At 46.0% G+C, this 14,736-nt stretch overlaps 1 protein-coding gene across 17 annotated transcripts in view; it reads left to right on the forward strand.

The window, feature by feature from the left end:
* SYNGAP1 (synaptic Ras GTPase activating protein 1) overlaps positions 1 to 14,736 on the forward strand; it is a 33,899-nt gene that overhangs the window by 18,256 nt on the left and 907 nt on the right. For 6 of the 17 annotated variants that reach the window (XM_056818024.1, XM_056818029.1, XM_056818030.1 and 3 more), the window contains 11 exons: positions 244 to 873; positions 1,074 to 1,218; positions 1,463 to 1,607; positions 3,018 to 3,254; positions 3,426 to 3,627; positions 4,113 to 4,291; positions 4,784 to 4,825; positions 5,185 to 6,277; positions 6,534 to 6,707; positions 8,558 to 8,769; positions 9,962 to 10,052. In XM_056818024.1, coding sequence (XP_056674002.1) covers positions 244 to 873; positions 1,074 to 1,218; positions 1,463 to 1,607; positions 3,018 to 3,254; positions 3,426 to 3,627; positions 4,113 to 4,291; positions 4,784 to 4,825; positions 5,185 to 6,277; positions 6,534 to 6,707; positions 8,558 to 8,769; positions 9,962 to 10,052 — 3,150 coding nt within the window. Of the gene's footprint in view, positions 1 to 243; positions 874 to 1,073; positions 1,219 to 1,462; positions 1,608 to 3,017; positions 3,255 to 3,425; positions 3,628 to 4,112; positions 4,292 to 4,783; positions 4,826 to 5,184; positions 6,278 to 6,533; positions 6,708 to 8,557; positions 8,770 to 8,873; positions 8,952 to 9,948; positions 10,053 to 10,912; positions 14,734 to 14,736 lie in introns of those variants that run through there. The other 11 variants (XR_008916510.1, XR_008916509.1, XR_008916511.1 and 8 more) reach the window with 11 other exon arrangements.

Raw genomic sequence — 14,736 nt, forward strand, 5'->3', positions numbered from 1 at the left:
CCAAAGCAAAAGAGTGATAAGGATTAGGCAATAGGGGTTAAGTGACTTGCCCAGGGTCACACAGCTAGGAATAGTCTGAGCTCACATTTGAACTCAGGACTTCCTGTCTCTAGGCCTTGCTCTTTATCCATTGAACCACCTAGCTGCCCCTGGGTTTTTTCTAAGTGTAGAACATTATACAAAGTACGTTTGGTACCTCTAAGCCCTTTTCCTTTGTCTCATACTTCTCTATTGTCATAATAGGACAACAGTCGGCGTGTGGACAATGTGTTGAAGCTGTGGATCATAGAGGCCCGGGAACTGCCTCCCAAGAAGCGGTATTATTGCGAACTGTGCCTGGATGACATGCTCTATGCTCGAACCACCTCCAAACCTCGGGCAGCTGCTGGTGATACTGTTTTCTGGGGTGAACACTTTGAGTTCAACAACCTGCCAGCTGTGCGCTCACTTCGACTGCATCTCTACCGTGACTCGGACAAAAAACGCAAGAAAGACAAAGCAGGCTATGTGGGCCTGGTGTCCGTGCCTGTGGCCAGCTTGGCTGGCCGACATTTCACTGAGCAATGGTTTCCTGTCAGCCAGCCAGCAGGCAGTGGTGGTTCTGGGGGTGCTGGAGGTGGCTCTGGAGGGGGAGGGGGTTCAGGAGGTGGCTCAGGGGGCAAGGGCAAAGGAGGCTGTCCTGCTGTTCGGCTGAAAGCACGATATCAGACGATGAGCATCCTACCTATGGAGCTGTACAAGGAATTTGCTGAGTATGTCACCAATCACTATCGAATGCTGTGTGCTGTACTAGAGCCTGCACTGGGTGTTAAGGGCAAAGAAGAGGTGGCCTGTGCCCTGGTGCACATTCTGCAGAGTACAGGCAAGGCTAAGGTAAGACTTGGACTGATATGAGAGGAGGTGGGAAGAGGAGAAATGCTAAGGAGATCCAGAAGCACGGGGAGTAGAAGAGGAGAGGCTGATAAGGGAAAGGGGGCTTTTGTCTTCACAAATGTTATTTTGTAGAGCCAGACTGAAGAATCAGAGGTTATACCATTTTTTCACAATGACCCTTTCACTTCCTTGGTACCCAGGATTTCCTTTCTGATATGGCCATGACAGAGGTGGACCGATTCTTGGAGCGAGAGCACCTCATATTCCGCGAGAACACACTCGCTACTAAAGCCATAGAAGAGTATCTGAGACTGATTGGTCAGAAATACCTCAAGGATGCCATTGGTATGGTTCTTACCTCCAAAACCCCAGACCACAACATCCCTATTTAGTCCCAGGACTTAAATATTATCTCTAATAATCCTACTCTTCCAACTATAATCTCTTATAATCTTTCCCAATTTAGTTCATCTAGGACCCACCCCAGCCTCTGACCCATTTGACTTCTTGACTGACTTCCCTAGCCACGCCACTTTCCTTTATCTTTACCCTGAAGATTGTGACCTCTCCTATGTGATATATCTCTCAGGGGAGTTCATCCGAGCTCTGTATGAGTCTGAGGAGAACTGTGAGGTTGACCCCATTAAGTGCACGGCATCCAGTCTGGCTGAACACCAGGCCAACCTTCGTATGTGCTGTGAGTTGGCCCTCTGCAAGGTGGTCAACTCCCACTGGTGAGACTTGGGACATTGGAGGGGGGGCAGGGTTCACTTGGCACAGATTTATTGAGCAAGTGAAGGAAACAAAAGTTACATAAGAAATGATTCCTGCCCTCTGAAAACAGTCTAATAAAGGAAATATTCAAATTCATTTAGAAAACTTGACAAAACAAAGCAACAACAAAAAAAGTACTTATGTGAGTGGTATAACTCTAAACTCTAAAAGTTCGGAGTCCACTTCTTGGATAGGATAATGAGGAAAAGTTTGATGAAGGAAGCAGAATTTGACCTGGGCAGGATTTCCATAGATGGAGATTAGTGGCTGGGGTGGTCACTGTAGGCTGAGAGAATGGCAGTGGCAAAAGGCATGGAGGTGTGTCTGGGGAGTAGCAAGTAAATTTGTTAGGGAGCATGTAAGAGTTCCAGAAGACAGGATAGGAAGGCTGGAGCTGGAGCTGGAGCTAGACTGTGGAATGCCTTGGGCCTATCTGGAGAGGAGTTTGAATTTCAGTAGATAAAGGGAGGCTATTGGTGAATTCCGAGCAAAGGGCTGTGTTGATGATATTAATCTTATAGGTAGAGCATAGCTTCACTTAGAAAGGGGAGATATGAGGTGGTAAGAGCATTGAAAGATCTGTCCATAAGACAATAAGGTTCTGAACTAAAGTGGTGTCAGTGTGAATGGAAAAGAAGGAAGAGATGTGAGAGAAGTTATGAAAGAATAACAGATTTGGTGACTGTAGGGAATAGATGGGAATCAAAAGATTTATAAGCTTAAAGCTTGAGTGACTGGGAGAATAGTTATTCCATTAACAGAAATTGAATCATTAAGAGGAGAAGCAGGTGATTTGGGTTAAAAAAGAGATGATGAGTATGGTTTTAGAAAAGATGAATTTAAGGTACTGATGGAATTGGCTCTGGCTGGGGGCAGGGGGTTAGTGATGTGGGCGGGAGAAAGAATGAGCTCTGGTTTGTTTTAGGGCTTCATAGATTAGGCCTTGAGACCATTTGTCCCTATTTCCTTGTAATCCAAGAGTTGGGGGTCTAAGCACCTTGTATCTTAAGTGACTCCCCGTCTTTATTCCATCCTTGTCTCCCCCCCCCATGTCTGTGTTTCTGTCCTCCCCATCACCCCATTTTCTCCCCTGGCTTTATCTCACATACTCTTCTGTCTCTTTCTTCCCTATTCCACCTTCCTATATCTCTTTTTCTCACTTCCATTTCTTCTTCCATCTTTCTCCCACTCTTATCTCTTTCTCTTCTCCACTGTCCCTCTTTCTTCCTTCCCTCTCTGTCTCTCCTCCTGTCTTTCCCCTTAACTCTGTCTTCCCCCCTCAGCATGTTCCTTGGAACCTGAGGGGTCTCTGGGACTCAGTCCCGGTCTCTCTCTCTCTTTCTCTCTCTGTCTCCCCTCCCCTTCCCCAGTGTGTTCCCGAGGGAGCTGAAGGAAGTCTTTGCATCATGGCGACTTCGATGTGCAGAGCGGGGTCGAGAGGATATTGCTGACAGGCTAATCAGCGCCTCACTTTTCCTACGCTTCCTGTGCCCAGCTGTCATGTCCCCCAGCCTCTTTGGCCTTATGCAAGAATATCCTGATGAGCAGACATCACGTACCCTTACCCTCATCGCCAAGGTCATACAAAACCTGGCCAACTTTACAAAGTGAGGGACACTCCACAGGGAGGGCATGAAGGGGAAAGGCAACTATGATACACAGGGTGTCATTGGGGAAACCGAGATCCTGGTAGATTCTTCACTCACAAAATCTTCAAGAGAGCATAGAGGTGTGTGAGTATGTGTGCATAAACCCTCAACTCTTGACTTTTTGTTCAGGTTTGGCTCAAAGGAAGAGTACCTGGCATTTATGAATGAATTCTTGGAGCTAGAGTGGGGATCCATGCAACAGTTCCTATATGAGATTTCCAACCTGGACACACTCACCAATAGCAGCAGCTTTGAGGGATACATTGACTTAGGTCGTGAGCTTTCCACACTGCATGCCTTGCTCTGGGAAGTGTTGCCACAGTTGAGCAAGGTGAGAGACCCTTCCCCTCAAGATGCCTTCCAAAGACATTTTCTGCATCCTATACCCCTATACTCCTATATACCTTTAGCTCCAGAGAGCACTTGACTCTTGGGCACAGATTTCTCCTAAAAATACCACTCCTAGGGGGCAGCTGGGTAGATCAGTGGATTGAGAACCAGGCCTAGAGACAGGAGGTCCAAGGTTCAAATCTGGCCTCAGACACTTCCCAGCTGTGTGACCCTGGGCATGTCACTTAACCCCCATTGCCTAGCCCTTACTACTCTTCTGCCTTGGAGACAATACACAGTATTGATTCCAAGACGGAAGGTAATGGTTTAAAAAAAAAAAAGTACCACTCTTAACCCTCCACCCCTGACAATGTCCATGTCTTGATCTATGAAGTACTGACAGATCTCATAAAGGTCATAGATACTCCTTTCTCAACCTTGGAGATACTCTTAAAGCTTGTTAACTTCTCCTTCCTTTCCCTTTAGGAAGCACTCCTAAAGCTGGGCCCACTGCCACGGCTTTTGAATGATATAAGCTTAGCACTGAGGAATCCTCATATTCAGAGGCAGCCCAGTCGTCAAGGGGAGCGATTACAGGCCAAGCCCATGGTACTTCGTGGGCCATCTGCTGAGCTACAGGGCTACATGATGAGGGACCTCAACAGGTGAGAACCCTGATCCTCTCTTATTCACCTTCTACCCACTAGGGATCCCTCCATCAGAGACCCCTCCCTATTATTTACGTGCTTAACCAGGAGACTGTGAATCCCTTCTCTTGACCCTAGACTACTCCTCTGTTTGGCAGAGCTACTTTGTGTGGTAGAGAAAAAGAAATAAAGACTAAGATACTAATTGATACAGATATCTTCATAGGTAGATATCTTTAAGGATAATGGCATAACATTTGAGACACTGAATCTCCTTACTACCAAGTTCTGGGGCAGGGGTGGGAATCAACCCCAGCTGGAGGGAGGAGTAAGCTGTCTGTCTCTGACTATCTTTCCCTCTGTCCGTCCATGCTTGTCCTTTTACCTTTACCCATCACTTTCCTTCTGTCTATACATGCCCTTCATCCCTTCTTCTCCCTCTGTGCATCTGTGCTCATTCCTCTCTCCCTCTCTCCATCTATGTCTATTCCTCTATCCATCTCTCTCCAGCTCCATCGACCTTCAGTCCTTCATGGTTCGAGGCCTCAACAGGTGAGGGGCTCTCCCCTCCCCCTGTCCCTCTTCTCCTTTCCTTTCCTTCTGAAACCCCCTCATCTCCTCCATATCTGCCCCTCAGCTCCGCCCTCTTCCCCTTCTCTCCCATGTACCCCTTTCCCTAGGCCCCTACTTCCCCTAAATCCTTCCTATTTCTCTCCTTCTAGTGTCCTTGACTTTAGTCCCTCACCTCCCTCTTCCCAGTGTCCCTTCCCCCCACTTCTTTTCCCTAGGTTGCCCCTTTTCTCCCCATGAGTATATCTTTGCCCATTCAGGTTGGGCTTTGTCCTTCTGGTCCCCCTAGAGTCACCATCTGCCTTGATCTTTCCCCTGCCCTTCTCCTTATCTTCTTACAGCTCCATGGACATGGCCCGCCTCCCCTCCCCAACCAAGGAAAAACCTCCACCACCACCCCCTGGAGGGGGTAAGGACCTGTTTTTTGTGAGCCGTCCACCCTTGGCCCGCTCATCCCCAGCCTACTGCACAAGTAGCTCAGACATCACTGAGCCAGAACAGAAGATGCTAAGTGTCAACAAAAGTGTATCAATGCTAGACCTACAGGGTGATGGACCGGGTGGTCGCCTCAATAGCAGTAGTGTTTCCAACTTGGCTGCTGTTGGGGACCTTCTTCATTCCAGCCAGGCTTCCCTCACTGCTGCCCTTGGGCTCCGGCCTGCACCTGCTGGGCGCCTCTCTCAGGGCAGTGGCTCCTCCATTACAGCTGCTGGCCTTCGACTGAGCCAGATGGGTGTCACCACTGATGGTGTCCCTGCTCAGCAGTTGCGCATCCCACTGTCCTTCCAGAACCCACTCTTCCACATGGCAGCTGATGGTCCTGGTCCTCCAGGGGGCCATGGAGGAGGAGGTGGCCATGGTCCACCTTCCTCTCATCACCACCACCATCATCATCACCAGCACCACCACCGAGGTGGGGAGCCCCCTGGGGACACCTTTGCTCCTTTCCATGGCTATAGCAAGAGTGAGGATTTGTCTTCTGGGGCTCCCAAGCCACCTGCTGCCTCCATCCTGCATAGCCACAGCTACAGTGATGAGTTTGGTCCTTCAGGCACTGATTTCACTCGACGGCAGCTCTCACTCCAAGACAACCTCCAGCACATGTTGTCCCCACCCCAGATCACCATAGGCCCTCAGAGGCCAGCTCCTCCAGGTCCCGGAGGAGGGGGTTCTGGAGGAGGAGGAGGAGGAGGAGGAGGAGGAGGAGGGGGACAGCAGCCCCCACTGCAGAGGGGCAAATCCCAGCAGTTGACAGTCAGTGCTGCCCAGAAGCCCCGACCATCTAGTGGAAACTTATTGCAGTCACCAGAACCCAGTTATGGTCCTGCCCGTCCCCGGCAACAGAGCCTCAGCAAAGAGGGAGGAGGAGGGGGCAGTGGGGGCAGCAGCGGTGGAGGAGGGGGTGGGGGGCTTAAGCCCTCCATCACTAAACAGGTGAGAGGACAAAAGGATAAATTGGGTGACTCAAATGGGTGTGGGAGGGGGGAGAAAGGAATTGAGGCCAGGGAGCTGGAGCTGAGAGTTTAGATTTGAAAGGGGGTAGTGCTTGAAATTTTATATATGTATATAAATATGTATATATATATATATAGAATGATCTTGCCTTCAACTAGCTGTGCTTCTTTTGCTATGTATATTGTTTCTTATTTTTTGTTTCATATATATTTCCTTCCCCCTTGACACACATTAGCACTCTCAGACACCTTCCACACTGAACCCCACGATGCCAGCTTCAGAACGGACAGTTGCTTGGGTCTCCAACATGCCTCATCTGTCAGCTGACATTGAGAGTGCGCACATTGAGCGAGAAGAATACAAGCTGAAGGAGTACTCTAAGTCTATGGATGAAAGCCGGCTTGATAGGGTACGCTTCCTGCCCCATCCCAGATCTATCTTTGTGGACCCTTCCTTGAGCTTTCCACTAGGATTTCTTGTTACCTAGACTCCTCGATATAGCAAACTGTCCTCCAAGACCCCATTGTACACATCAGTGGCCTGTCATCACTTCTAGTTGGGACAAGGGAAATATGCAACCCCTAGAGATAGAGTCCTAGGTTGAGTGTTCCAGGGATGAAATAAAAGAAGAGATAATCTTTTGCTTTTAGGGCATTCCCAGCTTAAAGAGACAGTTCTCACTCTTGGGAAGTTTCCTGTCTGATAGTAAAACATGGTCCCCCACACATAGGGAGCCTCCTACCTTTGAGGAGTGACCAGTGTTGGAGGAGACAAGACAAGCATGTGTAGGCAGAATAGTGTGGTAGAGAAATCATTGTACTTGAAGTCAGGTAGACTTGAGTTCATTCAGATCCTACTTCTGATCTTTACTAGCTATGTAACAACAGACAGGCCACTTTACCTAATTAGGCCTCAATTTCCTTATTTCTAACCCCTCAATTTTTTTAAGAGCCCCCATTATAATATAAAATTGATTTGATTATCTCAATCTAAATTGGGTTGCAACTCTGTATGGCAAATGCATTTAATATACAAGTGGCTGAAATGCTTTTAAGGGTTGAGAGATGCTGAAAATTGATTAATCAGGAAGGCTCCTGCAGGAAGAAGGCTGCTTCAGGCCCAGGAGGGTGAGGCTGAGGATATGGGGGTGCTTCACAGGAAAGCATATTAGCTAGAAGTAAGATTGTAGGCTGAGGCTGAATGGGGAGGACAAAAGCAGAAGAATAAGAGTTAATCAGGCCAGGTTTCCTTGAGGCTTTATCTTGGCAGTCTCCAAGGTCAGTAGGTAAAAGTGGAATTGAAAAGATTTTAGCCAGATGTTAAGGAGAACTGAGATGAGGGGTCTTCTTGAGGGGAATATCTAGGAAAGATTTTCAGTCTAAGCTACCTGAAAAGGGGGAAGATGGACAGGGTTCTCCCCAAACTTAGAATTTTGTAATCAGTGGAATAGAACTTTTCTTTTTTTAGACTGAGACCTTCCATACTACTTTGAATGGAGAAATAATGGACTCTTGATTTACATATCAGGGGAAGGAGACAGCCCAGACAAACTAGGAGAGTCAAACACAGGCTTTCCCTTTCCCATCTTCCAAGTATTCTGGGCCTAAGGCAGAGAGGCTTTTTAGGAAAAATTTGGGGATAGTGCTTTACTTCCTGGGAAAAGGGCTTAGATTAGATGGGATGATTTTTAAAATCCTGATATACTCTTTCTCTGAGTATGCATACATGTGTGTCTGTTCCTGTATGGACACCTATGTGAGCATTACTAGGTTTCTATTTCCATTCCAAAATGTGTGGTGTCAGAGTAGGTAGGGATCTTTCCCCTGGCAGGTGAGAGTTAGGGTATGTGTGCACTCAGTGGGCAGGTAAAGAAATAAGGTCTTTGTGTGTGGTTAGGTTCTGGACTGAAAACACTGGGTTTGGATTGTTCTTCAAAATGTAGTGTAGGGAGCAGGTATGTGTTTCATTAGATAGAGAGCCAGGCCTGGAGATGGGAGGTCATGGATTCAAATCTGGTCTCATACATTTCCCAGCTGTGTGACCCTTTGCAAGTCACTTATCTTCCATTGCCCAGCCCTTATCTCTCTTTGGAACTGATACTCAGTATCGATTCTAAGACAGAAGGTAAGGATTAAAACAAAACAAAACAAAATGTAGTTTAGCAGTGTTTAAATGATTTAGTGGGAAGGGAAAGGAGTCATGGTTGGGTCAGGGTTAGAGCTATCCCTCACAGTGCGGGGTGGTGTGCCCGGCGGGCAGGTGAAGGAGTACGAGGAGGAGATCCATTCGCTGAAGGAGCGACTGCATATGTCCAACCGGAAGCTGGAGGAGTATGAACGGAGGTTGCTGTCCCAGGAGGAACAGACTAGCAAGATTCTGCTGCAGTATCAGGCCAGGCTGGAGCAGAGTGAGAAGAGGTTGAGGCAACAGCAGGTGGAGAAGGACTCACAGATCAAGAGCATCATTGGCAGGTGAGGGGCGGCCTGGGAAGGGGGAGGGTCACGGGAGTGGGACTGAAGAAGAGAATCGTGCTTACCTCCCTTGAGAGGACAAACAGTCCCGTTCATCCCAACAGGCACAGATGACCCAAGGACAGATGCCTCTCACACCCAGAAAAGATTTACATCCCTTGGCTAAGGGGGAACTATCAAACGTAAATGAAGAACTCTTCCTAGGGAGAAACATTCCCCCAGGGGAAAAAATGTTTCCTAACCCTTATGGTATTACAGAATTTAGCTCTTAATTATTAGAAAACCCTCTACTGCCACACAATCTTCACTGCCTCTTTGGGGGATACCTATATCCTGGGAAGGGACCCATTATTATCATTTTTATCTTCTCCCAGCCCAAACAAGGATTCTCAAACCTCGTAATCCTCTGTCTCCTATTTCTGGAGAGGAGTAGATTATTCATTTTCAGAAAGGAACTTCCAAGCTTCAGACAATTCCAGCCTCTAGTATTCTTAGGCCTGAGACTATGGACCTTGTTCCAGTAGATGCTCTCAGTAAAGAGAATCCTGTGAACCTTCACCACAACTAGAAGTAGTAGGAGCTGGGATGGAAGAGATTGGAGGGAATGCCCTTAGGATAGGGTGACTTGGTTGATTGAGATGCTGGGAAGAGATGCTCTTTAAGGCCAGGGATAGGGGGCAGTGAAACTGCTTTCAGTATAAGGGATTTCTGGGAGGACAGTTCTCATATTTCTAAGGAAAGATCTTGGGTGAATATAAAGTAATCTTAGGGCTAGGGGAGAGATACTAGGGGGAATTGTAGTGAGTCAGGTCCCTTATGCAGTGTAAGTGGTTACCAAAAGGGTCAGGCAAGAAGTCATAGCTTTATAGCATATTAAGAGTTACAAGGGATCTAAGAAGTCATTTACTCTGACATGAGTCTTGTAACATTCCAGATTAGTAGTCATCCAGTCTTTATTTCCAATGATAGGAAACTGTTAGGAGATAGCTGTAGAATTTTTACAGATAATTGTAGTCCTTGGAGAGAGAGGAATAGTGAGAGTTGCATAAATGGTTTCTAAGTATTTTTGAGGGGAATAGATGTTTTCCTGGGGAGAGTAAATGTTTCTGGGGGTGGAGGGAAGATTAGTGTTATCTGGGAGGGATCTGAGCACCCTGCCCCCCATTAACCCCACTGAAGCCCGTCCCTTCAGGCTGATGCTGGTGGAGGAGGAGCTGCGCCGGGACCACCCCGCCATGGCTGAACCGCTGCCTGAGCCCAAGAAGAGGCTGCTCGACGCTCAGGTGGAAATTACAATGTCATTTATCTTCTCCGTGTCCCATCCCCATCCATCCCACTGTCCTCTGTGCTCCCAGTGCCACCCATGAACCCATTCTTCTCCCTAGACATCCCACTTTTATCTGTGCCCAGTGCTCCTAGTGAATCCTTCAGTGACCCCATTCTCATCCCATTGTCTGTGCCCTAGTCACTCCTGGTAACATCCATCCACTGTCAAGTACTCTGACCTTTCTATATCCCAATCCCTTCCTTCAGGCCCTAATATTACTGTCCTCACCAGAGGTGGAAAATTCTGCCTTCTAGGAACTTGTTCTGTGGTAAAGAGTTCTAGAACATAATTCCAAATAATGGGAGGAAATATAGCAAAGGTTGCCAGAATCTTTTAGGAGTTCCTGGCAGGATTAATAATCCCTCTCATAAACTCTTGTCTTGGCTACTGATTCATGATTTCCATATGTCTACATCCTCTTTCAGCTGCCCCCAAGGTGGTCCTTAATACAATCATACCCCTTTCCCAGAGTCTTTGAGCTTATATGGGCATACCCTGGGAAACCTTCATCCCTTTGGTTTTCATTTTATTACTAGCTGACTGTACAGTCTTAACTCTTTGACCTCTGCCACTCCACACTGACCTTTTTAAACCTTTTCCCTTTTCATCAATTAGCATTCAGGACCACACTTCTTGATCTAACTTTCCTATTTTCCCTCTGACCTTAACTTTATCTTGACCTTTGACCTCACCCCACCTCTACCTTTACTTCTCCCTGACATTACATCTTTCAACCCACTGATCCCATTAACCCCAAGGCCCAACACTTCAGGTTCCTAATCCCTGATCCCATGACCCCACTCTCTCCCCCTGCAGCTCCTCATCAGGTAATTCTCCTGGTTCCGCTTTGGCTACTGGCGGAGGACACAGGGGGAGGTGACTCCGGACCACAGCAGGTTGGTCATGAAGCCCACTTTCCTCCACTCCCACAGAGACCTCTCTCACTCAGATAGCATACCCAATTACTTGCCCTCCACACAGAGAGGTTGCCTTCTTTCCAGATTCATTTACATCCACTGAATTTTTTTTCTGTGATTCTCATCCTTCCTGGGATAATACAAAGGAATGCCTGCCCTTCAGATTCCTCACTGCTATATCCAGACATCCAACCAATGTTCCAAAGCATTTCCCCATAGATAATTTCCTGATAGCATTCACAGAAATACCCCATCCCTCTGAGACTTGCTTGATACATTTGGTAATCTTCCTCGAACCTCCCCTCCCCCCCCACACACCGCCATACACAAGCCAACCTCCTCCCTAAAGAGAATCTCCTTTCACTACACCAAGGTAGCCTTTCCCTCACTACCTTATCCTTCTTGTCCTACCTCCCCCATTGACATCTGTCACCCCCCATTTCACCAGTGCAAATACTAAGCTTGGGAAGTCGGGGAAGGGGAGAATGTTATAGGGGCTAGGGCTGGTGGATTATAGTGGGTCCTTTATCATAGGGACCATGTTGAATTCAGCAGGTAGGTGTGTATGGGGAGAGGGGGGCTCATTTTCTCTCTTTACTTTTTCTATGTCTCTTCCCAACCTTTTCTCTCTCCCTCCCCTTCTCCTATTTTTCCTCCTTCCTTAAGCTTTTCTTAAATGTGAAGTATGGAAGGCATCTGAGATTTATGACTCCATTTCTCAGTGGAAGTGTGGGGTGCTAGAAGTAGAGAGTTAAATCAGAGAACTTTCAGGTAATACTAGTGCATTATTACTCTGGAGAAGAAGGAATAGTGAGACTTGAGAGAGAAGGGACAGGAACATTGCTAGAAGCTGCTTTTGAAAAGGTAGTATGGACAGATAAATGTTTGGATATGAAATCACTTACAAATACTAGAATGCTTGTCTTTGTAGGCAGGAAAAAAATGTTCCTGTGAAATCTGATGGTCTTATTTATCCCTAAGTAGAGATGCCTGGTGGTAGAGATGAAAACATGAAAGTAAAATATCCCCTCTCTGTAGGAGCAGCTAATTAGCACAGTAGACAGAACACAGGCTTGGAGTTAGATGGACTTGGGTTTAAATTTGACTTCAAGCATTTGTGAACTGTGGAAGTCACTTAACCCCTGTTGCCTAGCCCTTACCACTCTTCTGCCTTGAAACTCATACACAGTATTAATTCTGAGTTTTAAAAAAAGATCCCTTCTCCCTTTTGCCTATTCTTGCTTTTTCTGGTTGGTTTCCCCTACTGTGGCCTTTGGAGGAAGAAATAAATGTGGTCTAACACCTGAGAAGCCAATGAAAAGAATGTTGGATCTGGAGTTAGAGGACCTGGGTTCAAATTCTAGACCTCCTGCTTAACTTCCTTGTGTAAACTTCCTTTAGACAAGTTACTTCTCTTTGGGGTTTTAGGTTCCTTATCTATAAAACAAGGATTTCAACTAAATGAACTTTTTAAGTTCTCCTAGTCTTAAGATCTCATTTGAGTTCTAAATCTATGATTCTGTGAAAACAATTGGGAACCTGAAATATAAAGATATTTTCTTTTCATTTCTTATTGATCCCCAATAGATCTGCCAGCTTACTTTTAATATGCAAGTAGTTCCTAAGTGATAAATACGGAACCTCACTACTTAAAAGGAACCTGGTGGTGATTTATAAAGTGATGAATAATCAAATCATACCCTAACTCATCTACTTTACAAATTTGGGTGTATGGGGGGGGCATGCCTCTAGGCTGTTTTCGGCTGAATCTCCAGAGGAAAGATAGGGTTTGGAATTCCCTTCCTCCCTGTCCCCCACCCCAATACTCAGGATTCCTTAAAATACTCAATTATCTGTTCTCCTGACAACTTTCCAAGAAAATATATTCTAGACACACAGCAGGTTGAGAGGGAAGGCAGCTCAGTTTAGGATGAAGGAATGGTGCCCTTGTGAGATGGGAGCTCTTTGTTCCTATGGTAAAGAAAGGGGAAACTGATCTTTGGGTAGAAGGAGTGATAAATTCTGCCTTTCACTTTAATCTGATGATTTCTCAGATAAACTTCATATTTCAAATCTTACTCTCTAGAGACAATCAGAAATAATTTGGTTTAATAATTTAGTCTGGACCAAATTTTTCTGGATTTTCTGGGGTTCTGTTTCCCTTCCATTAAGATGCTCATGTTAGAAAAAAAGCCACAGGAGGGACCTGAGAAGAAGAATCTTAGTGCTTTCGTTTTTTCCCAACAAAAAGAATCAGGAGGATAAGAGCCAGACTGGGAGTTAGGTGCCCCTCTTTGGTTGTGAGAGGCAGTGTGTAGTAGCTAGAGAACAGGCCTGAAAGCTGGGAAAGACTTGGGGATTCAGGATGGCCTGGGCTAAAGCGATTCTTTGCCAAAGAGTTCCCTATACCAGGGAAATCGCCAGTTTTGTCTCTATCCCTCTTTTACTTTAAGGCTAAGGAGAATAACTGAAGGGAAGATGGGCTCAGAAAAAAAATGGTGAGGCCTATTCAGGTTTCTGGAACTACAAAGATTGGAGGGGAAGGGATTACTGCCCTGACCCCTAATCATTTCTGATACAAGAATATGGGACAGATAGCTACTCTTTCTCTTTCTATACCATTTGCTCACAACAGTGGCTGTGCTCTTCAAACCTTTCCATTTAGGTGACCCTTCCTAATTTGGAATAGATTATAATTTGGGGAAGGCTAGTCTTAAATAAAAGATATCTGAGTGATAGAGTATTTTAAAGAAATGCAGTTAATTATTTTAAAATACAATGACTGGAACTAAGCTACCAGAGTTTCCTACTTGAGACCTTTAGGAAACCTGATTTAATGAATACACAGGAGAGAAAAGTTTGTTCTTTTGTACAGGTTAAATATCTCCCCATGCAGTCACATTTTTACCATTAATTTGCTCAGCTTTTCATGTTTATAAGTAAACTTTGGTTCAGTCTTGTTCATATTATCACAAATTCTAAGTCAGTGGGGATCCAGATTAATGAGATTGGGGGGGGGGGTATGGAGCTCTCCCCTCCCCCAACTTGCTAGCCTAGTTCAGAGTATATTCAGGCAAAGATATGAGTATTCAGGTGAGTATAGAGGAGGTTAGGTTAGTTGTGGAGGAGGCAAGATTAGAATAATAGGTAGCATTTATATAGTACTTTAAGGCTTTCAAAGCTTTTTACAAATATCTCATTTAAGCCTCACAACCACTTTGGGAGGTAGGTGCTTTTATTATTTCTATTTTACAAATAAGGAAACTGAGGTAGGCAGAGATTAAGTAACTTGCCCAGGATTATACAAGATATCTGAGGTGGGATTTGAATTCAGCTTTGTTTGAACTCTTTAAGACTTAGTATTGTACATGATACTGTGTACCATCTAGCTGCCTAGATTAGACTAGGGTGCTTTATTCCTCAGAGCTAGTTTCTTGGCTTGACTCCCTGGTTAAAATACCCTCAACTTGTGCAGGGGAATGTGGGTCTGGAGGAAAGGATAATATTTTCCTCTCCCCTTTCTACCTCTCCCCCTCCCCCAGAGGATGCAACTTCTTTGATGAAGGTGAGAAATGAGATTTATGGGGAGGGTTGGGGGGGGAGGTTGAGTCCTGGGTTTGGGGTGGAAGCCATGGTTGTTGGGGACTGTTGGTTGGTGGGGACAGAAATGACTACCCCTTGAAGCGTCTCAATAAGTTCGCGCTCTCCCTCTTTGGTGTCTTG

The sequence above is a fragment of the Monodelphis domestica genome, chromosome 2, assembly GCF_027887165.1.
Source record: "Monodelphis domestica isolate mMonDom1 chromosome 2, mMonDom1.pri, whole genome shotgun sequence".
NCBI lineage: Eukaryota > Metazoa > Chordata > Mammalia > Didelphimorphia > Didelphidae > Monodelphis > Monodelphis domestica.